The 24,865-nt window shown below is 44.4% G+C and overlaps 1 protein-coding gene across 1 annotated transcript in view; it reads left to right on the forward strand.

The window, feature by feature from the left end:
• The window catches only part of LOC101427453 (cell adhesion molecule CEACAM7-like), a 45,481-nt gene extending 40,681 nt beyond the window's left edge, over positions 1-4,800 (forward strand). The window contains exons 4-8 of the mRNA XM_071209282.1: positions 2,318-2,450; positions 3,331-3,383; positions 3,726-3,757; positions 4,196-4,237; positions 4,458-4,800. Of these exons, the coding sequence (XP_071065383.1) occupies positions 2,318-2,450; positions 3,331-3,383; positions 3,726-3,757; positions 4,196-4,237; positions 4,458-4,592 (395 nt within the window). The 3' untranslated portion in view covers positions 4,593-4,800. The remainder of the gene's footprint in view (positions 1-2,317; positions 2,451-3,330; positions 3,384-3,725; positions 3,758-4,195; positions 4,238-4,457) is intronic.
• The last annotated feature ends 20,065 nt before the right edge of the window (positions 4,801-24,865 follow it).

Raw genomic sequence — 24,865 nt, forward strand, 5'->3', positions numbered from 1 at the left:
AACCCAGAAATCCCCATGTAGTGAAAGAGAAGCCATACATGGGATGGGAAAGGTTCCTCAAGATCAGGTTGCATCCTAATGCCACTACCATGTTCTTTTTTGTTGTCTCTGATTTTTCCTAACTTCGTGTCCCACAGTAACATTCAAGCCTTGAAACAAGCTCACAATCTGGTTCCCCAGGTGAGGGGTTGACCAAGCTCACTGAGGAGATGAGCAGGACAGGGCTCTGCCTCGCTGCTGTGCCCCCAGCCCTCCATGCCCTGACTGTCTGGCACAATCTATGCTTGGACTGGAAGGTGGGCAAAGGACACATGTGCCTTTGTCCTGGAGTCTCTCACGAGTGCAGTCAGTGGACACCTGAGCCTCACTTGGGTCAAGCATTGGGGAAATAGGAAGAAGTGAGCTCCAGTGCATCACCATCTGCACATAAAAATGTCACAGCTGTGTAATGCTGTGGACACTGGCCACATATGATTCAGAAAAGAACACAGATCAGGATGTACAGACACATAGGTGGATACACCTCTTAGGGGAAAGTACTGCACCCCAATGATATATAGTTCACAGACACTGGTATGAGGACCAGCCTTTCATTAATATGGAAACCACTTCTCTCTAGAGGTTCTCTTCACTGTGATGTTCAATCCACAGCCAGATTGTCTTCTTTGCATGGAGAAAAACTTTAGGTGGCATCTCTAGAGACCCGAAGGCTGGTCTGGGCCTTCCTCATTCCCTAATGACTCATGACACCTTAGAAAGTGCCTTCCCTGCACGTGTAAACCTCTCCTGGCCCCAGAGCTGGGCAGGGCTGGAGAGATGCCTTTCTCAACATTCACAGAACTATAGGCAAGGACAGGGGCCTGCTCTTCATAAATCACAGAACTCTAGAGAGATCAAACCCCATGGGAGGCTAATTCTACCTGCAGAGGAGGTTGGTGCCCCCGTGGCTGAGAAGAAGTTCCCAGGGCTGATTCCCCAGAGATGCCGGGTGACCTGTCAGGGGAGCTGCCTCTCTTTCTTGTCTTGGGAGGGGCAGCCCTCACCTACCCAGGTCATGTGAACAGAAACACGTGATCATCTGCAGGTCAGATCTGTGCTCTGGTCACCTCAAGAGCTCACTGGGGACCTGGAAGCTGACTGAGGGCTCTGAGTAAGAGAGAGCCCCCAGGCCCATTCCCTGGGTCAGTCTCAGCCTCCAGGGAAGGCCTTCCATCAACCAGCAAGACCGTCACAGAAGGCAGGGGCTCCGGGGTCCTGGCCTCCCTCAAAGCCTCCACCCTGTGGCTCATTAACAGGCAGAGCCTGCAGCTCACAGAGAGGGTGAAGCCCTTCCAGGAAACTGCACCCTCTGCATAGACCCCATGAGGGTGGAGGGGTCGGTGATTGTCAGCGTACAGGTGCCAATGTGTTCCCTTCCATTGAGAGTCACCCGCTCAGGCTGAGCGAGGACAGTGAGTGTCCTCTCCTCCCATCCCCGAGCTATTATTACTCTTGAAATCACACTTGTCTTACCTTCAACAGTTGTTATGATGCACTGGCTTTGTAGTTTGCTTGTGAATGGCCAATGGATTTCAGGTGGGAAGGCCTGGGAAGTCTTGTGTTGAGTCCACAGGTGCTAAAACCTTCACTGTCATTGTCATTACTGTAGGGCCACAGCCACCTTCAGCTCCAGATCCCACCCTGTGGGTCCCAGCTGCATTATCTCTGCCATGGAACCAACACCTTCTCTCCCACAAGGGTGGCTGTGTCCTGTGCAGGAAGTGGGAGCACTGCGCTCTGCACCTGGAGCACGATCCACTCCCAGGAACCACAGCTCCCTCCCCCAGTGGGTGGGCATGGGGGGCACTGGTACCAGATTAGATGGAGGACACCGTGTGGTGATGGAGGCACAGCTGCTCATAGTGTACCCATCCCTGTGCTCCTCCCCCAAGAGGGCTGTTGGCGAGTTTGGAGAGATGACATTCAAGCCTAGACCCTGGATGAGGGAGATCCGCTGAGGGTCAGGAACGACCTGGAAGGGGGTTCTCGTCCCTAACACAGATGCCACCCACTCAGCACACCTCGGGTTTGTCTGTGCAGGACCTTTTGGGGATCAAGGCCTCTGGATTTCTTGCAGAGAGAGGACCCTGGGCTGAGACCCACCCAAGGCTGGCATTGACCAGGAAGGGACTGCTGCCCACAGGGCTGCACCCTCCCCTCACAGAGATGCTCCCAGGGGCACCTGCTTGGGGAGGGGAGGCCCAGGCTGAGTCCTGAGAGGGGTGTCCAAGCCCCCAGGGAGGAAGTCAGGCCTCAGTCTCCTTCTCTGTCCCTGCAGATGGCACATCTGGAGGAGTCCCCGGCCCTTTCCTCTCAGCCGGGGCCATCGCAGGCATCGTGATGGGGGTCCTGGCTGGGCTGGTGCTGACTGCAGTCCTGGGTTGGTTCCTGCTGTGCAGGGACTCTGCAGGGTATGGTGGGCATCCCAGGGCCTGAATCTCCCTGGGCGGCAATACTGTGTGGAACAGGGAGGGCCGCCCCTCTGCCTGAGGGGCTCTGCCCCCTGCCCCTGCTGAGCCCTGGCCCCCTGGAGGCCGCCCACTCCTCCCCGGCTCCTTCCTCCTCAGCCCTGAGCTCCCAGGCCAGGGGTCTCACTCCCCATCAGGGCTCAGAGGGAAGAGAGCTCCTGGGGAAGGAGGCCACAGGGGAGACAGTTGAGAAGAAGGAACCGGGGGAGTGGTGAGGGCGGGAGGTGGGCATGGAGGGCCCAGGGTCCCAGCACCTTAGATCTGCTGAAGTCTCAGGATCTGAGGTCGATGGCCAAAGTCACAGCGCTGATGAGCAGTTCCAGGTCCCGGATGGTGCAGACAGGGGTCCTGGCCACGGGGAGCTGCGTCCTGGGCTGTCCTCGCACCTCTTGTCAAGGGGGATGGAGATGTGGGGATGGGCCCGTTGGCGCATTTCCACAGCCCTGGCTAAGGGAGAGTCTGCAGCTGCAGGGACACGGTGGTCCCCAAGGGTCCAGGCGCTACGGGCTCCCTGAGGCCCGACCTTTGCTCAGGTCACTCTGCCTGTCGGTTGCTCTCCTGTGTTCTCTGTCCCTTGGCATTAACATCCTCTTGGGCCACAGCTGCCTGAGGGTCCCTCTCTGCACCCAGGCAGACATGCAGACGTGGCTTCTAGGTCTTCTCTCAGCTCCCCTCTCTAGACCCTGGCCCCCTCCCTGGGGGGCAGAGATGGAGAAAGGAGGTCTCCAGTGCTGCTCTGAACAGGGTCCCCTCTGCCCCCTGCTCTGACACCAGAGCTGTCACCTTCCCCACACACAGCATAACTGATCCTGACCTTCCCTAGGGCCAGAAGCCAGGAGGACCTCACGGAGCCCCAGCCCCCTGCGTGCCCCCCAGGTGAGTGCAGGTCCAGCTGGGAGTGGCTGGGCACCCAGGCTTCCCCCAGTGTCCATTCCCTCAGTCGCTCTTTGGGGCGTCGGGCCTTTGGGGGTCTCAGGGGAGTCTCAGCAGCATAAAGTCCTCCCAAGGGGCACCCCAGGCTGCTGTGTCAGCCCAGACTGTGGGGCCTGGTTCAGGGTCACCTGGACTCACCTGCTCCTTTGACCCTAAAATGGCTGTGAGTCTCCCAGGAAATGCTTTCCCAGGACTGTGTCTCCTGGAGCTGAGGACCCCCACACCTGGAGAAGGGGCCCTGCTCTGCTCACACACCTGGTGCTCACTCTGGTCTCTGCTCCCCAGGTCACGGCTGCCCCGACAATCCCAACTCTATGGTAAGCCTGTCCCCTCCCCATCGGGGTCCCAGCTGCACAGACTTGGGACAAGGGGACTGCCTCACAGCCCAGACCCCCGCCCTCCTGAGAGGTCAAGGTTAGTCCTCTCCAGGAGCTGGGCAGGGACCACCACGCCCTGAGCCCACCCTGTGGGAGAAACCTGGAGTCCAGCATGGGGCAAAGAGTGGGCCTGGGAGCATCAGCCAGGGGCCCTGGGTCAACAAGTAGAAGGGTGAGATGCAGCAGGAAGGGACGGGGTGCTGTGTTCCAGGCTTGGAGACTAGCCCTTAGGGACAGAGGTGTCAGTCCTGATGAGAAGTGTTGAAAGCAGAACCAGGGAACCCACCTGTGGCCGGGTAGAAGCAATAACCTCAGACTCCAGCCCTAGGCTCACTTCTGCCCCTGCCTGTCCCCTGATGTCTGCTCTCCCCCTCCCAGGTCCCCCTGCACGACTCCAGGGCAGACGTTCCCATCTATGAGGTGAGCTGGGTGATGCCCAGGACCTCCCCACCCCGACCCGGCTGTGCTGAGCAATTCAGGAAAGCGCAGCAATGGGGGGACAGGGGTGGGGACCTAGGAGGGATGGTACTGAAAGCAGAAGCCTCAGAGAAGCCCCAGCTAGGGCCAGAGCCTGGGAGAAGCAGCACCTGGTTCTGAGAAGGTTACAAGATGTTCAGAGGCCTCTTCTTTCCTTTTTCAGGAACTTCTAAACCGTGACACAAACATCTACTGTCGGATCAACCCCAAAGCAGAAGTTACTCAATACCTTCCCCAAGGAACTTGGGCAGCCAAGGGGAGGGGCCACGTGAGACCACAGAGCCTGGGAAGGAGCTGAGCCTGTGCCCGAGGTTCAGCTGGGTGCTCGGGGAGGGGGCAGGTCCCTCCTGGACTCCTGGAGACCCAGAGGGACTGCCCTGAGCGCAGGCTCAGCCAGGATAAAATCCTCCCAGCCCACCTCTCTCTAGGATTGGGGGACTTTCAGGAAACTGAAGGAGCCTGTGACCCACCATGGGTTACGTGGATAGAATTTGAATAAAGAAGACCCTTCCTCTCATTTGGTTCATTTCTACTCACGGGAATGAAATTAATTCACCTGAAATTCTGTTCTCCTCTAGCTCACACTGTGAAGTATTATCTCTAATTTGCCCCACTTTCACCCCTACACCCTGGCAGGAAGGAGTTGTGGGGCAAAAGGGGTAGGGCCGTGTTAACAAGTTCCCAGAGCCTGGCCCACCCAGGAGAGCACTCAGCCGCCCCAGGACCAGGGGACCCTGCACAGCGCGCAGCACTTGCCCCTCTGAGCTCACAGCCCAGGGCTCAGGATCAAGGAAAATGGGGCCGACTGATGTCCACACAAAGATGGACACTGAAGGAGCAGCCACGGGCATTGGGCACATCATGGGTGTGGCCCCTTCTCTGCCCCCATGTCCTGAGCCCCCAGCACTGTTCCACCCAGACCCTGGTGGCTGCCTGTCATGCCGGCTTTCTCAAAAGGGCTTCCCTGTCTTCAAGTCCCAGATCCAGGCTGTCCAGCCCCACCACGGGGTTTCTCCTTGCTCCAAAGACCAGCTCCTAGGTCATCTTCAACCCTGGGTGGGTGGGTGGGCTAAGCGAGGGGCTGTCAGAGTGACCCTTGTGAGGAAGGACCCAGAATTCTGGACCCAGCCAGGAGAACTCCAGTCCTGCACTTCCAATAACCTTCCAAGGTGGATTTCATTGAGACAAACCTCCTTTCAACACGTGAATGTCCAGCTCAGAGGCTCCAGGGCTCTCCCTATCCAGAACTCACCATGGCTCCCTCTGGACTTAGGGCAAACATCCCCTCCTGACCTGGCAGGCAAGCCCTCCTCTTACCCCTTCACCTCCAGCCACATCCAAGCTCCAGGACCTCAGGGCTCAGTCCCTCCCTGAGGGCTCTGTGGGAGGTGATGTTCTTAGGGTGGGGTTCACTCCGAACATGTGCCTGCGATCCCACAAACAAGGCTGCTCCTTCCTAAGGTGCACAGCTCCCAGGTCATGAGACTGTTTAGGTTTTGCAAAGAGTTTCAGGAGGGAAGCAGATGTGGGTCAACTGATAGAGTGTCCGCCTACCATCTGGGAGTTCCAGGGTTCAATACCCAGGGCCTCCTGACCCGTGTGGTGAGCTGGCTGACACACAGTGCTGATGCCCTCAAGGAGTGCCCTGCCACACAGGGGTGCCCCCACATAGCGGTGCCCCACGTGCTAGAAGTGCACCCTGCAAGGAGAGATGCCCTGTGTGAAAAAACTTTTTCACACACACAGAAAACTGATGCAGCTAGATGATGCAACAATAACAACAACAACAAAAGCACAGTTTCCCAGTGCCGCCTGACGATGCAAGCAGATGAAGAACACACAGTGAATGGACACAGAGAGCAGACAATGGGGGAAAGGGGAGATAAATAAATAAAATAAATCTTTAAAAAAAGAAAAGCACTTCAGGAGATGAGAGAGTAGCAAAGATTTGCATGATTTGGCCCTGACTGAGTCATTGTCCGACACGCACTTGTAGTTGGATTGGAGAAGGTGATGCACCTTGTATTAGTTTCTTGTTGCTGCTATAACATGATCACAAATTTAGTGGAATGAAACACAACACGTGGCTTGATCAGGGCTGCAATGTCTCTGGAGACTCAGGAGGAGAATCCATTTGTCTTTTCCACTGTCTAAAGGCCTCCTGCATTCCTTGTCTCTCAGACCCTACATTCTCCTTCAGAAGCAGCTGCACAGTAACTTCAAATCTCTGTCACTTCTCCTTCTTTGACTCTCCCTCTTCCCCTTGCAAGGACCCTCCTGCTTACACTGGGTCCTCATCACCACAGTGTAATCAAACATGGGGATCTTTGCCCATTTGGAGCCACCACATAGTGTGACACACTCACTATCTCAGGATGACATAAATGCACTCCTTTCCCATATGCTTATGGTTGAGTTTTGTATGCCTAAGAGCCATTTTTAGATTTTTTTGCTCTGAAGAGTTGCCCACTTTTCTAGCCAATTGTGGGTCTTATCAATTTCATGTGTTCTTTATCCATGAGCAAATTTTCTTTTGTTTGTGGTAGCTGCAGGCATTTTCAGATATTATTTCCCTTATTTAAAAAAGCTTTGTTCCATGGAGATTTAAAATATACCAATATCAATTTTTCCTTCTTTGGCTGCAACTAGACAGCATTTCCAACCTCGAGGCTCTTTAGTGGTTTCTATTGTACCTTTAAATTTTTATTCATTTACAACATGCCAGAGATATATTGTTCTGTTCAAGATGGTAGTTAATCAACCATGGACCACGCTTATTTTTTTTATTTACTTTTTTAAGGTACTTAATTTATATAAAATGATACATTAAAAAAATGATGAGGGATTTCCATATGCCCCCCTCGCCCACCTCCCACTTCTCCCCACATTAACAACTTCTTTCATTGGTGTGGTATAATCATTGCATTTGATGAACACATTTTGGAGCATTGCCACTCATCATGGATTATAGTTTACATAGTGCTTTACACTTTCCTACTCAATTCTGTAGGTTATGGCAGGATATATAATGGCCTATATCTGTCATTACAATGTTATTCAGGACAATTCTTAGTCCCAAAAATACCCTCCAAATTACACCTCTTTTTCCCTCTCCCTTCCTTCAGCACCTCCAGTGGCCACTGTCTCCACATCAATGATATAACTTCTTCCCTTGCTAGAATCACAAGTCTACAGTAGAATACCAGTACATCCACTCTAGTCCATATTTTATTCCCCATTACTGAAAATTCTGGGATGATGATGCCCACTCCACCTCTAATTGAGAGGGGGCTTTGACCCTATAGATGTGAAATTATACCTCATTGTAACTTTGATTTGCATTTCCCAAATCGCTGATGTTGAATATTTTTTCATGTGTTGTTTCGCCTTTTGTATTTCTTCTTTGGACAAATGTCTAGTCACAATTTTTGCCCATTTTTTTAATTGGGTCATTTGTCTTTTCTTGTTGAGTTGTAGCTTCTCTTTATATATAATAGATAATAAACCCTTATTTGATATGTGATTTCCAACTATTTTCTCCCATTGAGTTGGCAGCCTATTCCCCTTTTTGACAAATTACTTTGATGAGCAAAGTGTTCAGTTTTGAGGAGGTTCCATTTATCTATTTTTTCTTTTGTTGCTCATGCTCTTGGTATAAGACCTAAGAAACCACCACCTACCGCAAGATCTTGAAGATGATTCCCTACATTTTCTTCTAGTAGTTTAATGTCTTGGCTTTTATATTTAGGTCTTTGATCTGTTTTGAGTTGATTCTTGTATAGGGAGTGAGACAGGGGTCCTCTTTCATTCTTTTTTTTTTTTTTTTTTTTGGCTTTTAACATTGGGAATTTATTAACTTAGAAGCTTACAGTTTTGAGGCTGAGGAAAATGTCCAAATCAAGGCATGAAGGCAATGCTTTCTTCCCAAAGACCAACTACTAGTGATCTTCTGCCACACAGCCACATCTGCTGGTCCTTCCTTTCTCTTACCAGTTTCGCTGCTTCCAGCTTCTTGCTTTTGTGACTTTGTCTGAATTTCATTCTCTTATAAAGTACTCCAGGAGAGGATTAAGACCCACCCTGAAAGAGGCAGGTCACACCTTAAGATCCTACTCACCAAAAGATGCTACTCTATTAGGTTGGTGCAAAAGGAATTGTGGTTTCAGACAGTGAATTTTAAATCATTGTAACTAGGCTCGAACACATCTTTATTAATTAAAAGAGGAACCACTACAATCAACACATTTTTGCCAATGAGAAATAAGCTTGTTTATTCCTATAGTGTAAAAATCCGTGCTTCAGGATTCAACAAACTCTTGGAAAGCATTTTCTGCATCCTGCTGGTTGTGGAAGCTTTTTCCCTGCAAAAAGTTGTCGAGATGCTTGAAGAAGCGGTAGTCGGTTGGCAAGGTCAGGTGAATATGATAGATGAGGCAAAACTTCACAGCCCAATTCATTCGACTTCTAAAGTGTTGGTTGGGCAACGTGCAATCATGCGTTGATGTGGGGAAGAATCGGGCCCTTTCTGTTAACCAATGCCCGCTGCAGGAGTTGCAGTTTTCAGTGTGTCACATCAATTTACTGAGTATAATTCTCAGATGTAATGGTTTGGCTGGGATTCAGAAAGCTGTAGTGGATCAGACTGGCAGCAGACCACCAAAGAGTGACCATGACCCTTTTTTTTTGGTGTGAGTTTGGCGTTGGAAAGTGCTTTAGAGCTTCCTCTCAGTCCAATCACTGAACTGGTCATTGCCAGGGGTCATATAAAATCCACTTTTCATGCCGTCACAATCCGACTGAGAAATGGTTCGTTGTTGTTAAGAGTAAGAGAAGAGGACACTTCAAAACGACATTTTTTATTTTTTTTTGGTCAGCTTGAGGCACCCATCGATTTACTTCACCTTTTCAATTTGTTTCAAATGCATAACGGCCACAGAATAATCAATACTGAATTCTTCATCAACTTCTCATGTATTTGGAAGAGGATCAGCTTCAATGATTGCTCTCAACTGATCTTTGTCAACTTCAAGACTCTATGCTCATCTTCAAGACTCTCATCTCCTTTGCAAAACTTCTTGAACTACCACTGCACTGTATGTTTGTTAGCAGTTCAGGACAAATGTTTTGTTGATATTGTGAGTTGTCTCCACTGCTTTACGGCCCATTTTGAACTCAAATAAGATTAACTGCTTGAATCTGCTTTTTGTCTAACATCATTTCCATAGTAGTTGTGAGGCTATGAAAATGTCCAAATCCAGGTATCATCAGCGATCCTGTCTCACCAAATTGCAGCAGAGGGTCATCAGGCACATGGCAAGACATAATGGAGGCTTCCTCCTCTCCCCTCTCTCCTCTAGGCCTGTCCTCTTTTGCTTCAAGCTGCTCTTGGTCCTAGCCTCCTTGGGGGTCTCATTGCTTCAGCTTCAGCTGCTCTCTGATTCCAGCCTCCAGCCTCTCTCTCAGCTTCTCAGGGTTTCTCTATTTTTCTGGAGTTGTAGGCAATCCTGCCTCTTTCATTCTTTTGGTTATGGATATTCAGTTCTCCCAGCACCATTCTTGAAAAGACTATTTTGTCCTGTTACCATGGATTTGGCAGGTTTGTCCAAAAACTAGTTGGCCATTAGAGCCGAGGGTTCATGTCTGGATTCTCAATTGCACTCCACTTATCAGTGGGTCTATCTTTACACCAAATATGCAGTTTTGACAACTGAAGCTTTTAATATATTTCAAGATCATGCAATGAAGCCCTCCCTCATTGCTCTTCTTTTTTAAAATGCCTTTGGTTACACAGGTGCACTTTCCCTTCAAAATCAATTTGGTAATTGTCTTTTCTATATTTGGGTAGTCTTCTGTTGGAAATTTGACTGGTATTCCATTGAATCTATAAATCAGTTTGGGTAAGATGGATATCTTCATGATATTTAGTTTTCTAAACCACAAACATGGACTATCTTTCCTTTTGTTTAGATCTTTGATTTTTTAGCATTCTTTTGACCTTCTCTTGTGAATATAAATCTTGTGCTTCTTTGGTTAAATTGATTCATAAGTATTTGAGTCTTTATTGTTATTATAATGGAATATTTTTCCTGTTTCTCCTCAGATTGTTCAATAGTAGTGTATAGAAACATTACAGGGAAACGGACTTGGCCCAGTGGTTAGGGCATCTATCTACCACATGGGAGGTCCACAGTTCAAACCCTGGGCCTCCTTGACCTGTGTGGAGCTGGCCCATGTGCAGTGCTGATGCACGCAGGAGTGCCCTGCCATGCAGGGGTGTCCCCCGCATAGGGGAACCCCATGCACAAGGAGTGCGCCCCCTACGGAGAGCTGCCCGGTGTGAAAGAAAGTACAGCCTGCCCAGGAATGGTGCCACCCACACGGAGAGCTGACACAACAAGATGACACAACAAAAAGAGACACAGGTTCCCGTGCCACTGACAACAGAAGCAGACAAAGAAACAAGACACAGTAAATAGACACAGAGAACAGACAACCTCGGGGGGGGGGGGGAATAAATAAATAAATCTTAAAAAAAAAAAAAAGAAACATTACAGATTTTTGCATGTTGATCTTGCATCCTGCCACTTTGCTGAACTCATTTATTAGCTCAAGTAGTTTTTCTTGTAGACACTTCAGAATTTCCTAATATAGTGTCAAGTCATCTGTGAATAGTGAGAGTTTTACTTCCTCTTTTTTTATTTGGATGCCTTTTTTTCCTTGTCTAATTGCTCTAGCTAGAACTTCTAGCACAATACTGAATAACAGTGGTGACAGTGGGCATCCTTGTCTTGTTCCTGATCTTGAGGGAAACCGTTCAACTTTTCCCCATTAAGTATGATATTGGCTATGGGTTTTTTGTCTACACCCTTTATCATCATGAGGAATTTCCCTTCTATTCCCATCTTTCAAAGTGCTTTTTACAAGAAAGGATGCTAGATTTTGCTGAAAGCCTTTTCTGCATCAATTGAAATGATCAAGTGATTTTTACCTTCAATTTGTTAATGTGATATGTTAATTGATTTTTTTTACCTTGAAACACCCTTGCACACGAGGAATAAATCTCACTTGGTTGTGGTGTATATTTCTTTTAGATACGTGTTGGATTCCTTTTGCAAGTATTTTGTTGAGAATTTTTGGATCTATGTTCATTAAAGAGATCGGTCTGTAATTTTCTTTTCTTGTAGTATCTTCATCTGGCTTTGTATTAGGGTGATGTTCGCTTCATAAAATGTGTTGGGTAATTTCCCCTCATCCTCAACTTTTTGGAAACATTTAAACAGGATTGCTGTTAATTCTTTTTGAAATTCTCTCCAGAATTCACCTGTGAAACCATCTGGTCCTGGACTTTTCTTTGCTGGGAGATTTTTGATGATGGATTCAATCTCTTAAATGTGATTGGTTTGCTAAGTTCTTGTATTTCTTGTACCATCGGTGTAGGTTGTTTTTACATTTCTAGGAATTTGTCCATTTCATCTAGGTTGTCTAGTTTGTTGGCATGTAGTTTCTCATAATATCCCCTTATGTTCCTTTTTTTCTTATAGGGTCAGTCATAACTTCCCTCCTTTCATTTCTGATTGTATTTATTTGCATTTTCTCTCTTTTTTCCTTTGTTAGTCTAGCTAAGGGTTTGTCCACTTTATTGACCTTTTCATAGAAACAGCTTATGGAATTGTTGATTTTCTCTTCTGTTTTTGTTCTCAATTTCATTTATTTCTGCTGTGATCTTTATTATTTATTTCCTTCTGCTTGCTTTAGGATTTGTTTGCTGTTGTTTTTGTAGTTTCCTCAGTTGTTCAGTTAGAGCTTTGATTTTAGCTCTTTCTTTTTTTTTAATATAGTAGTTTTAGACTATGAATTTCCCTCTCAGCACTGCCTTCACTGTATCACGTAAGTTTTGATATGTTGTATTCTATATCTTGATTGTGCTTTTATGAACTAAATGTAATGTGTAAATGCATGGAGCTAATAACTAGAATATGGGTCACCAGAAAATAGAGTGAGTTTAGAGAATGGAAAGTTGAGGATTAAACTGTGCAGAATTGGTAAAAAAGTTGTGTGTTAATCTTTGGAAATTAAAAAAGGTGAAAGCACAACATAATATTTGTAACTAGCAGTGCTATTACATAGGCATGTCAGTGGTTGAAAGGGAGAGAATGAAATGATTTTTTTCTACAAGAAAACCTAAAATTTTACACGGAGTTGTATAGCATAGTGAAACCACAAGTGAAATATGAAAGTGAGTATTATTACATATTAAGACTGTTTTTTTTTTCCTGAAACTGAACAACTGTGATGTGTATGACTGTTACAAGATGTTCATATCTGGTAAAAGAAACCATTACATTAAGTGCAAGAAACCAGACACAAAGCACTACATACTGTAGGATCCATTTATGTAAAATGTAAATATAAATTAATTAAAAGGTGGAATTAGATTAGTGGTGCTGTAGGATTGGGTAAGGATAGAGAGACTGAGAGGTGACTGCTAAATAGTGTGGGGGTTTTCTCTTTGGTGTCATGAAATTGTCCTCAATTTTTTTGTGGTGATGAATGCACAACACTGAGTATGCTAAAAGTCATTCATTGTACACTTTGGATAGAATGTGTGGTATGTGGATATATCTCAATAAAGCTTCTTTTTAAAAAAAGTAAGCCCATTTCTGGTATATTGCCTTGGCAGCCTTTAGCAAATGAAAACAGTCTTCACCAGGTAAATAAGAAATACCAGCCCAGCGCATCATGTGAAGAAGGTAAGAAACCTGCTGTCCCATCCCTGCTTTTTCTCATCTTCCTGAACCACTCTCCCCATCCCCAATCCTCCTCCCCTTACGTTCCTCAATTCCAGTCCATCTGAACCTGTCCTTTGTCCAAGGTCAGACTTCATGTCTCAACAACCCTGGCCCCCTTAGGCCCTTCCTTTAGCAAGAAAGAGCCACTAGGGGGCACTCGTGCCCCCGCTTGAGCTCCTGTTGGTTCTTCATCTCCTGATGCAAATGTTTGAGGGCGCTTTACTGCCACAACCCACAGCCCTCAAATACTCTTGACTGGCACAGGGTGAAGCTCCTGGGACAGACATCAGGGGCCCCAGAGGAGAACCTCACCTGGGAGGACTGTGGTGCTGTGGACTGGTGACCAGAGTCAACCCCGGGGCCCAAGGCATTTGGGGAAGAGGGTGGAGTTGGCTTAGGTAACAGTGGGCAGCACGGACTGGACACTCAGGGCCCAGCTGCCCTGCCCACGTGTGGACACTGGGGAAGGGGCTGAGACCTGAGGCCCTGAAGAACCTGCCTTAGGATGTGTGCAGGGAGCCTGGGCAGGGCCGTCCTGGAACATTCCAGACTGGGCCTTCCCAGTGGGAGACACAGCCTCCTGGGTCCTTCAAGGAGCTTCCTCCTCTGGAAGAATCAGAGAGACCTGTCAGCACCAGGGCACAGGCTTGTGCTCAGGGTGTACGGGAGCAGAGGACTCAGGGCCTCCCCTCACCAGGCCCAGGCCCCAGGCTTTGTGGATCTGCTGGATTGTGTGTTCATCTTCTGGTTCGTTATGTTTCTGCTTTGAGATTATTACCTACTGTCTTCTACTCTGTCTACATTTATTCTGTTCTTTTTTTCTCTAACTCCTTAAGTTGCATCATGAGTCCATTTAATCAGCGTTTTCTGATATAAGCATTTACAGTCATGAATTCCCAGGAAGAACTACTTTAGCGGCATGCCACAAGTTTTGGTATAAACATATTTACTTATTTATTTTTACTTATAAATACAAATAAATTAGAAAGACGGAAACAATAACAGCTATGCACAGCAAGGAAAGCATAGAGAGATTCAGAGGTCATTATTAAGGGGTAGAGCATTTTTTGTTTGGCTGTTTTTTATTTGGCTGGCTGTTTTTTATTACTTTTATTTTTTTATTGGAATAATGAAAATGCTCTAATAATGACTGAAGTGATGAATGCACAACTATGTGATTATACCAAATACCGTTGAATGTACATTCTGGATGTATTGTATGTTTTAGTAATATGTAACAGTAAAATTGATTGAAATTTTTAAAATGGCCCCACTCAAAACTTGATTGGATTTAAAGGCTCCAAAATTATGAGAAAATAAATTCCTGTTTAAGCCAAATATATATGTGTATTTATTTTTTAAAGATTTATTTATTTATTTATCTCCCTCCCCGCTCCCCCACCCCAGTTGTCTGTTCTCTGTGTCTGTTTGCTGCATCTTGTCTGCTTCTGTTGTCAGCGGCACAGGAATCTGTGTTTATTTTGGTTGTGTCATCTTGTTGTGTCAGCTCTCCATGTGGGCAGCGCCATTCCTGGGCAGGCTGCACTTCCCTTTGCTCTGGGCAGCTCTCTTTATGGGGCGCACTTCTTGTGCATGGGGCTCCCCTACATGGGGGACATCCTTCCGTGGCACGGCACTCCTTGCGGGCATTGGCGCTGCGCATGGGCCAGCTGCACACAGGTGAAGGAGGCCCGGGGTTTGAACTGTGGACCTCCCATGTGGTAGACTGACACCCTATCCACTGGGCCAAGACCGCCACCTATGTATTTATTTTTAATTAAGTACTAGATCTTTAAAAAAATTCACCAACCCTCTGTTTCCTCATTTACTTTTTTTTTTAATGAGGTTATTTTATTTTTTCTTCCACTTCCCCTCCCCTGCCCTGAGGTTTTTGTGTCTTTGCCCATTCACTCTGTGATATTCTGTATCTATTTCTGTTTTTCCTTCTCGTCTTGTCTTTCTTCTCTAGGATTCACTGGGATTCAGTCCTGGTGACCTATGATATGGAGAGAGGTTCCCCATCAACTATACCACCTCAGTTCCTGGTCTTTGCTGTGCTTTGCTTTGACTTCATCTATCTTTTGTTGTACCATCACCTTGCTGCATGATTCACTTGCACGGGCACTGGCTCACCATGCAGGCACTTGGTTTGCCGTGCAGGCACTTGGCTCACCACGTGGGCACTGGCTCACTGCACAGGCATGCTTTCTCTTCTTCTTGTTCACCAGGAGGCCCCAGGGATTAAATCCAGGTCCTCCCACATGGTAGGCAGTGTCTTTATCACTTGAGCAACATCCGCTTTCCAGAAATAACACTTTTTATACCAAAAATATATTGGATAAAATCTTATGATGAATGGCAGTTTTTTAAATATATGAAATGAATTTAGCTTTATTTTAAAAAAAAAAAAAAACAACTTTATGCTGTGTGTTTTTCCCATCTTTCTCCTCAGAGCAGTACAACTTTGTGAATGACCATATGTGGTTCAAATGCTCTGCTTTAGACTCTGGCCTGGCTCCCTGCCTGTCCTGCAAGGTGCCATCACCTAGGAGGCATTTCTTAAATGTTCTTTGATAATAAAAATGATAGGGATGGTATGGGTTTATAATATTTATCACAGTTAGGAAACTCCATGTTAGAGATACAGAGGACTTAAACTGCTTTTCCAAGGTCACACTACTTATAAAAGGGGCTGGGGTTGGATTAAAGTTTTCCTTTCCAGGTTCAGAGTCCTTTCCCCTTAGGCCACAATGACTTTGACCAAGGAAGTCTAATGGGATGTCTCTTGTTTGCTTGGGGGAACATGTTAACCTATCCAGATGAGAAAGATACAATATCATAATTCAGGGACTTACTACCAGACATAAAGGTAATATCAACCCAAGAGATCTCAGGACATTTGTGGGTGTCAGTCTTAAGTGGCAAGAAGGCAGCCTAAGGGGAAACAGAGTTTGGGGTAAGAGAGACCTAGGAATGTGTTTGCATGATGAAAAACATTCCATGATGAAATGGTGTGGCCAACCTCCTTTTATGCTGATGCTAATCAAATTCTTGAATTCTAATCTGGCAAGCCTTGACAGGCTTTATTTATTTATTTATTTTTGCTAATTCTATTTTTAAAAATTTATTGAAGTATATCACTCATACATAAACATACCTAAACCACAACTGTATAGTAATAATTCTGAACTTACAAAACAAACATACATAGCAACATAAAGAACTCTCATAACTCACCCAACCACCAACAGCTTGCATTGCTGTCAAACATTTTTAACTAATAATTAAAGAGCATTGTCAAAATATTACTACTAACCAAAGTATTTTCCTCCAACCCACCCTGTTATTATTATTATCTTTATAACATTTATATATATTATATACTTATTGTTTATACATAAACAACAAGTGTATAGTAAAAATTGTGGATTTACAAAGCAAACATGCACAACATCATAGAGGGGTCCCATACATCAACTTTCTACCAACATCTTGCATTGTCATGAGACATTTGTTACAGATTATAAATGAGTATTGTCAAAATCTTACTACTAATTATAGTCCTTATCTGACATTTGGTGTATTTCCTCCAACCCCCCCATTATTATTTTTTAAATGCATTTTTTATGACAGAAGTTGTAAACTTATAAGACAATCATGGATATGTGCAGAATTCCCAAACAACATCCATCTCTCAACACACCACACTGTGGTGGAACATTTGTTACAGATAAAATAATATCATCTGATTGTTACCATGTCCATAGTGTACATTTGGCACACATTCTTCATATTGCCCCATTATCAACACAGTACATCTTTGGCATAGATGCAAGCATATTACATTATTACTGCTAACCACAGTCCATAGGTCACTCCAGTTGTGTTTTTCCCAGGATTCTCCACATTTCCACCACGCTGCAATAGTGATGTATATTTGCTCTAGTTCACAAAGGACACTCTTGCATTTGCACCATCAACAGCAATTCTCATCCTCCTCTTGTTTACTGTGCTATTCAGTCCCTAGATCATCCTCTGTGTTCTGTCAATTGGCATTTTTACATCCCTAGACTACCACTTTCAGCCACATCCCCATTTATAAAGTAGCTGCTACTCACTATTTGTTACCATCCACTCTATACATTTCCACACTTTTACATTAAAGCTCATTAAACCTTCTACATACATTAAACATCAGTAACCCATCTCAGTCCTCCTCTTATCTCCTTTAAGAATCCACCACCTACCACCAGGGCTTGAAGATATTTTCCCACAATTTCTTCTAGAAGCTTTATGGTTCTTGCTTTGATTTTTAGGATTTTTATCCATTTTGTGGTAATTTTTGGATAAGGTGTGAAATAGGGGTCCTCTTTCCTTCTTTTGGCTATGGATATCCAGTTCTTTCAGCACCATTTACTAAATGGACTTTCTGCCTGAGCTGTGTGGGTTTGACCAGCTAGTCAAAAAATCACGTGACCATACATGTGAGGGTCTGTTTCTGAATCATCTGTTTGGTTCCATGTGTCCGTCTTTATGCCAGTACCATGCTGTTTCTACCACTGTAGCTAGGTAATATAATATAAAATCTGGAGATGAGAGTTTGCTTTTCCTTTTTAAGATGTTTCTGGCTATTCAGGACCCTTTACCCTTTCAAATAAATTTAATAATTGTGTTTTCAATTTTTTAAACAAATGCTGGTGGACTTTTCATTGGGAATACATTGAATCAATTTGATTATCAATTTGATAATAGATTAAATTGATAATTTAATGTATCAATTGATATATCAATTTGAGTAGAATTGACATCTTAATGATATTTAGTCTTCCAATCCTTGAGCATGGAATGTTCTTCCATTTATTTAGACCTTTTTTTTATTTCTTTTAACAGTGAGTTGCACTTTTCTGAATAAAAGTGCTTTATATCGTGCATTAAGTTTATTCCTATTTGAGTTTTATCTGTCATGTTTTATTTTCCCCACTCTTTTGACATTTTTGTTTACTTTTCTTGATATAATCTTCATTTCTAGACTCTCTTCCAGACCTTTTTGTCCTGTCTTTTATTTTCAGGCTATAGCAACCCTTTGGCATTTCCTGAAAATCTGGTATCTTGGTTAGAAATTCTCTCAATTTCTGTTTATCTGTGAATATACTAATCTTGCCCTCATTTTAAAAAGAAAATCTTTCCAGATATAATTCCTAGCTGGAACTTTTTCTCTTGTAGTACCTTAAATATATCATATCATTGTCTTCTTGCCTCCATGGTTTCTGGTGAGAAATCAACACTTAATCTTATTGGGTATCCCTTATATGTTATGCAATGACTTTCTCTTGCAGTCTTTGTCTTTGACATTTGACATTCTGATTAGTACATGTCTTGGAGATGATCTGTTTGGATTTTTTCGTAAGGGAGTATGTTGTGCTTCTTGGACATGGGTATCTATGTCATTCAATAGGGTTGGGAAATCTACCATTATTTCTTCAAATATTCCTTCCATCCCTTTTCCCTTCTCTTCTCCTTCTGCGACACCCATGACACGTATGTTTGCATGTCTTTTTGCTGTCATTTATTTCCCTGAGCCCCTGTTCAGTATTTTCCATTGTATTCTTCATCTGTTCTTTTGTAAGTTCACTTTCAGAAGCCATTTCTTCAAGCTCACCAATCCTTTCTTCTGCCTCCTTGATTCTAATGTTTTTTAAATTTCATTTACTGTGCCTTTCATTCCCATAAGATGTGCTATTTTTCTATGTACGCTTTCAAATTCTTCTTTGTGCTCATCCAATGAATTCTTAATATCCTTAATCTATTTAGCCATCTCATTGAATTTATTATCTCCTTAATAAATCACAGATATTTATTTGAACATCTATGATTAGTTGCCTCAACTCCTCTATGTCATATAGAGGCTTATCTTGTTCCTTTAACTGGGCCATAGCTTCCTGTTTCTTAGTGTGGATTGTAATTTTTTGTTAGTGTCTTGGCATCTGGCTTACAAGAGTATTTATTCTGGGTGCAGATTTTCTCTTTAGTTTAGGACTTCCTGCCCTTTCTCCCTTGCTGGTTGTGCAGAAGGAACCAAAGATGTAGTTGGTGCTCTAAGCTGTCAAGGCTCAAGCTGCCTTCATTGCCCGTAGGAACGATGAAGCTTTTTCCAACTTTCTCCTTTGCCAGGGAAAGGACAGAGTCACAGCGGTGTGGAATAATCCAAGTCATGCAGGCCTAGACTGTAGTTGCCCAGAGAGACTAAAAAGGCTTCATGCCCCTATCTCCCGAGCCTGGGGCAGGGATGGAGCTTCAGGTATGGGCAGCAATCTAAGCAGTGCAGGTCCAAGATGACTGCAGTTGCCCTGGGAAACTTTGATTATTCAGTCTGTTCCAGTCAAATGTACCTGCTGTTACCTGGATAGCTTGGTATAGGGCCCGCCAGCCTCCTCCCTGCCAGAGATAGTGCTGAAGCCTAGGCTAAAGTGGCAGACCAATCTTGGTGAAAGAAACTGGTTCCTACCATCACTGTGATTTTCAGTCAGCCAGGCTGAAGAGTAAAAATGACATCCACCAGCCTCTTTCCAACTCAGACAGTTTCAAAATTTAACTGTTCCTAGGGTTATACCTTAGCCAGCCAAGTCTACTAATCAGTAGCCAAAATCAGTGACCAAATGTCTCTTCCTCCCCTATTTTTGGGAAATGGAGCTTCCAATTCCAGCCACAGAATAGCTCCTGGGGCAACCTGTCCTGCCAAAGCAGGATAATCGCTTGCCTCTGCCGCTTGGCCAGTGATTTCCCATAGAGGCTGGAGCAGGTCCCCCTAGCTTCCTCCCTCCCAGAGGTGGGGCTGGGCTTAGGCTATAGCTGCAATCTGTTCTGGATGAAAAGAAGCTGGTCCCCACTATCACTAGGGTTTTCAGTCCACCCGATTCCCCTCGTGCCAGGTGGGGAGTTAAGGTAGCAGCTCCCGGCCTCTTTCTGACTTGGACAGACTCAAACTTCAGCTGTTCTCAGGATTATACTGTAGCCCACTGAATTTACTCATCAGGAGCTGAAGTTGGTGACCAGCTGTCTCTTCCTCCCTTATTTTTGGGAAGTGGAGCTTCCAATTCCATCCATGGAACTGCTCCCGAGGTGGTTTGTGCCTCCAGTGGAGGATGGGCACCAGCCTCCGGGCATGGAGCACTCTACTTATGGATCTTCTCTGCAGATGGGCAGTCTCCTCCTTCCATATCTTCAAGGAGTGGCAGAATGCTCTTCTAGTCTCCTGGAGCCCCCAAACAGGTGCTTCAGCTAGCTCCAGAGAGCTCTGGGTGTTTACTAACTGCCCTGTAGCAGGAGCTGACTCTAGGAGCTCCTTATTCTGCCGCCCTCTTGCTGGTTTCTCCTCATTTACATTTTATTGATCAGTAACTTGATTGCACTCTACACGGAATAGGTGATTGGATGAAATGAAGGTAATGCTGCTGGGGTCCCTCTGGGTCTTGCCTGGAGCAGATGAACTGGAGTCCACACCGGGAAGGTCCTGAGAGGAGGCAGGTCTGTAAATGCCTGTGGAAGGACAGGGGGGTTTCAGTTTCAAATCTGCCTTCCCCAAACCAGGAGGACAGGTTTTATATGGAATCAAACAGGGGAGGGTGACGTGGTCACCATCACAAGGGGAGGATACACGAAGGTGAGCCTAGTTTTGAAATAGCCATAAACAAAGGTAAGGGCAGTTTAGGGAGTTTTAGTAATTTCAGGTATTAACTTTTGGCTATTCTTAATTACTGGGAAAGTAAGAAAAAGCATTCATATACTATTTCAGTAATCATCATTATCAATTCTTAATGCTCAGTTACAGATTCAAGCTTCATTTTCACTTCAAACTAGGCACTTTTGATGAGCAACTAAGTGACTAAAGTATTCTAACGTTAGGTTATGGAGGACGGGCTGCTTCAGTCGAGACCCTGGTGTTTGCAGAAACCAAGATGGGGCAGAATTAGATTGCTATTGTGATACTGGAGTGATAAATGATTTTACTAACCATCTTGAATAGCTAGAGCTTCCATTTTATCCAGGGAAATATAAAGAGGAAATGGACGTTAACTGAGGCAACCTAACATATGAGTAATCCTTTGTGGTGCTGATAAAAGCCCTAACCCAGCCTGGGAGCAAGGACAGTAACCAGGAATTCAAGGTGACACCAGCAAAGTCAGCTCATCTTCACCAAGTGGCCACAAACTTATGTCACAGTTATGCTTGCTAAGTAAGGATCTGGGCCTCCAGGACACCCTGCCCAAACAGCCCCTCCAGCCCCAGCACTAACCATAAATTATGACCCCTTCACTCCCCCCTTTCCCCACACCTTCCCTTTGTTTCCAGCAGACACATAAGCTGTTCCCCAGCTCATTCCTCTGAGCAGAAACCTTTTTTGGTCCTGCTCCTGCATTAATGCCACTTCAGCTCCATAAACTTGATCCACACCCCTTTTTTTTTTCAATCACACCCTCTTTTTAAGTAGGTTTATTTTATTTACAGCACCACACTACTTGATGAATACAAATAGAATCCCAAGGTGGACGCAGGGAAGACGCCTCCAGCGGCTCCAAGAGGAGCCATGGACCTCGGGAATCCTGTGTGGTCCATCCTCTCAGGGGTCCTCTCTGGGGGTCACCTCCCCTCTGGGATCTTTGAACTCCTTCCATGTGGCAGTTGAGGTCAAAAGCTCTTTCTTGAGCTCACGTCTGGGTGGGCCCTCTGGCACAGCGTCCATTTTCGGCCATCAGGTAAGAGAATTCTCGTCTGTTTGTTTCTTTACTGTTTCTCTAGTCATGGGAAACGGCAAATTTTCTAATCTGTACTGTCTTTCTGTGGTTTGTGTCTGATGTTTGTTTAATGTATATTTTTCTACCTCTGGATGGTAATACTAAAAGAACAAAAATTCTTAAGAGAACTCTATTCAAATTGCCTAAAGATAAACTAATACTCCAAGAGTCCCAGAAATCGGAGGGGCTGAGCTTCTGGTGCTCTTTAAAAACCCACGTCTTCTCCCTCAGGTTCTAACTTTGCTTAACTTCCCTTCTTTAATAACAAGATTTTCCATATCCTCATGAAAATTCAGTGGGCTTCATAAACAAGTCAGTCTTATCATTCAGATTTTAAGCCTGAATACTCCAACCTTTTCCAATTAATTTAAGGACTGCTGGGAAAAGCCATGCAACAATTTAGATAAACCAAGCCAATTGGAAAAGCAAAGAAAAGGTGTTTTTCAATACACTGCAATCTAAAAATCTTATTATATAATAAGTATAATCTAAAATAAATGTTAAATGCTAATTATGTGTTTATAAATAAAAGTAATTCATTTAAGGAAAAGATTTCTCTACAGGCTTGCACAAATTAAATTTGTATATATACTTAATTACAAAGGATTTAAGAAAACTCTAAAGAAAAATACCTTCATGAATTTCAGAATTCATATAAAATTAAATTGTATATATTACAGGGCATTATATTGTGCTTTTTGAAACAGTGTAAGACGTATATGTGCCATTAATCCTTGTTATAAAAAATTGTGTTCTATAACTGTTTTAAAGAGCGTCAACTAAGGTGTTTTAGGTATTTAAAAAATCTGCTAGTCAAAACGTGTTTTCATAGCTTCATTTGTATAATTTTGCTGTATTATTTAGAAAAAAACAAGGAATGATAGTAAAAACGTTAACAACATTAATGTTTTCTGTTCTCTTTCCATGCTACTTGTAACTAGACCTGGATAGCCACATTAATAAAATTGGTGCTGTTAACGGTTAGTAATTTTAAAATGAATACTTAAAAAAAAAAGTTTTTCTAGGCTGCTTCACCTCCCTGAGCCCCCAGGACTTTCCCTTTGAGAGAGCAGTGGGGGAAGGGCTGGGTGCCATGAGATCAGCTTAGAACTCTGACTACTAGGCCTGGAAATTAAGGATGATAGGGATGGAGGAAATATTTACAGAACAAACCTAATTTGCATAGTTGATTAGTAATTCACTGATTTAAATTTTTAACAACCATGGGATGAAAGTAATTCATAATCCAATTGCTAAATTTCAGTGAGTTTAAAAAAGTTCCTTAAAAGCTTTAGAAAGATTTCTTAAAATTATGATTAAGACCAATTAAACGATTATAATTTATTCCAGAGACTGGTAGTCAGCGTACTTTTGAGGTTGTTCTCAATTTTAAGAATATCATGGGGAAAAAACAAGGTTTTAGTCTTCAATGGAGGGAAAGAAAATATTTCTTGCACAAACTATAATTGTTTCAATTTTATTCAATTGAGGTGTGATCTCTGCCTGTCATTGGCCAAATGCAGCACTAACAAGGGCAAGAACAGGAAGAGATTGCTGAGGGTTGGGCTCTGTGGGGAGGGGAAGTCAGGCCCTGGTCCAAGCTGGGAGACCTTGTAATCCAGCCAGCCAGTGTAGACAACACCACTGGTCAACTTGGGTACTGCACACCTCAGGAACAGAGCTGCTGTGGACCTAGGGGAAGGCTGGACCAGACAAATGCTCGAAACAAACAAACCAAAAACACACTAAAAGGCTTGAAATGATCAAGCTAACCCACGAATAAATTAACTAAATGGCAGCACAAAACACTCTTCAAAGCAAGGCTTCTTAACCTTTTTTGTTCCACAGACCCCTTTGCCAGTCAGGTGAAAACCACGTTCCCCTTACTAAGTCCCCATGACTATGTACTATTTAATAAATACATCACACCCACACCAACACATCCCCACAACAATAATGTCTTTTCTGAATTTCAGTTCAAGCTCACAGACCCCCTGGTAAGAAGCCCTGCACTGCAGCCTGCGTCAGGAAGAGGAACTGCTCCTGCAATGCAGCAAGTCTCCTATGAATAAGCAAAAACAGATGGGCATTTGGAGAAAAGGGGATGTGGAAACTTCCAGAAACTTGTATAAAACAGTAAGGGAGGGGCTTCTTTGAAGACTGGGCAGTTTAAGAACCTCATCTTCTCCTCCAGCCCTCCTTCCTGCCCTGTGCCCCAGCCACACGTCACTTTTTTCATGATATTTTGAAGAATGATTGTTCTGATGAAAGTTCCTGACCAAAATACTGCAGCTGACAAAGAAATCTGGTTGACTCTTTAACAGGCCGAACACTGTAAGATCTAAAAACTCAACCTTGGAAGGGTTGTGCTGAAAATAAAATAATCAGACTTTTAAAAAGGAGTGCAGAGCAAGTCTATTGAGCTCAGGTGGCATAATGCAGGAGCAGCACCAAAAGAGGTTTCTGCTCAAAGGGATGAGCTGGGGAAACAGCTTATACGCCTGCTTGAAACAAGGGCAAGGTGTGGGGGAATGGGGGGAGAAAATCGGGACATATTATCTGGTTACTGCAGGAGCTAGGGGCGCTGTTTGGGCAGGGTGTCCTGGAGGCCCAGTTCCTTAATTAGCAAGGGCAATGTTTATGTAAGATTTTGGCCAATTAGTGAAAATCATCACACCTTGCTGGTGACAGCTTGAAATCTTGGTCACAGTTCTTGCTCCCAGGGTGGGGTAGGGGCTTTCACCAGCACTGCAAAGGATTATTGGTATGTCAGGCTGCTTCAGTTAACCTCTGTTTCTTCTTTATATTTTCCTGCATAAAATGGTAGCTCAAGCAAATCAAGATGGTTAATAAAATCCTTTATCATTCCAATTTCTCAATATCTATTCCAAAAATTATATAACATACCTAAAGATTTGTCAATGTCCAGAAGATATCTTAGTACTAATCTGCCTCCTATTAAAGAACATGATGTTACCAGACATAATTTC

Source organism: Dasypus novemcinctus, chromosome 18, assembly GCF_030445035.2.
Source record: "Dasypus novemcinctus isolate mDasNov1 chromosome 18, mDasNov1.1.hap2, whole genome shotgun sequence".
Classification (NCBI taxonomy): domain Eukaryota; kingdom Metazoa; phylum Chordata; class Mammalia; order Cingulata; family Dasypodidae; genus Dasypus; species Dasypus novemcinctus.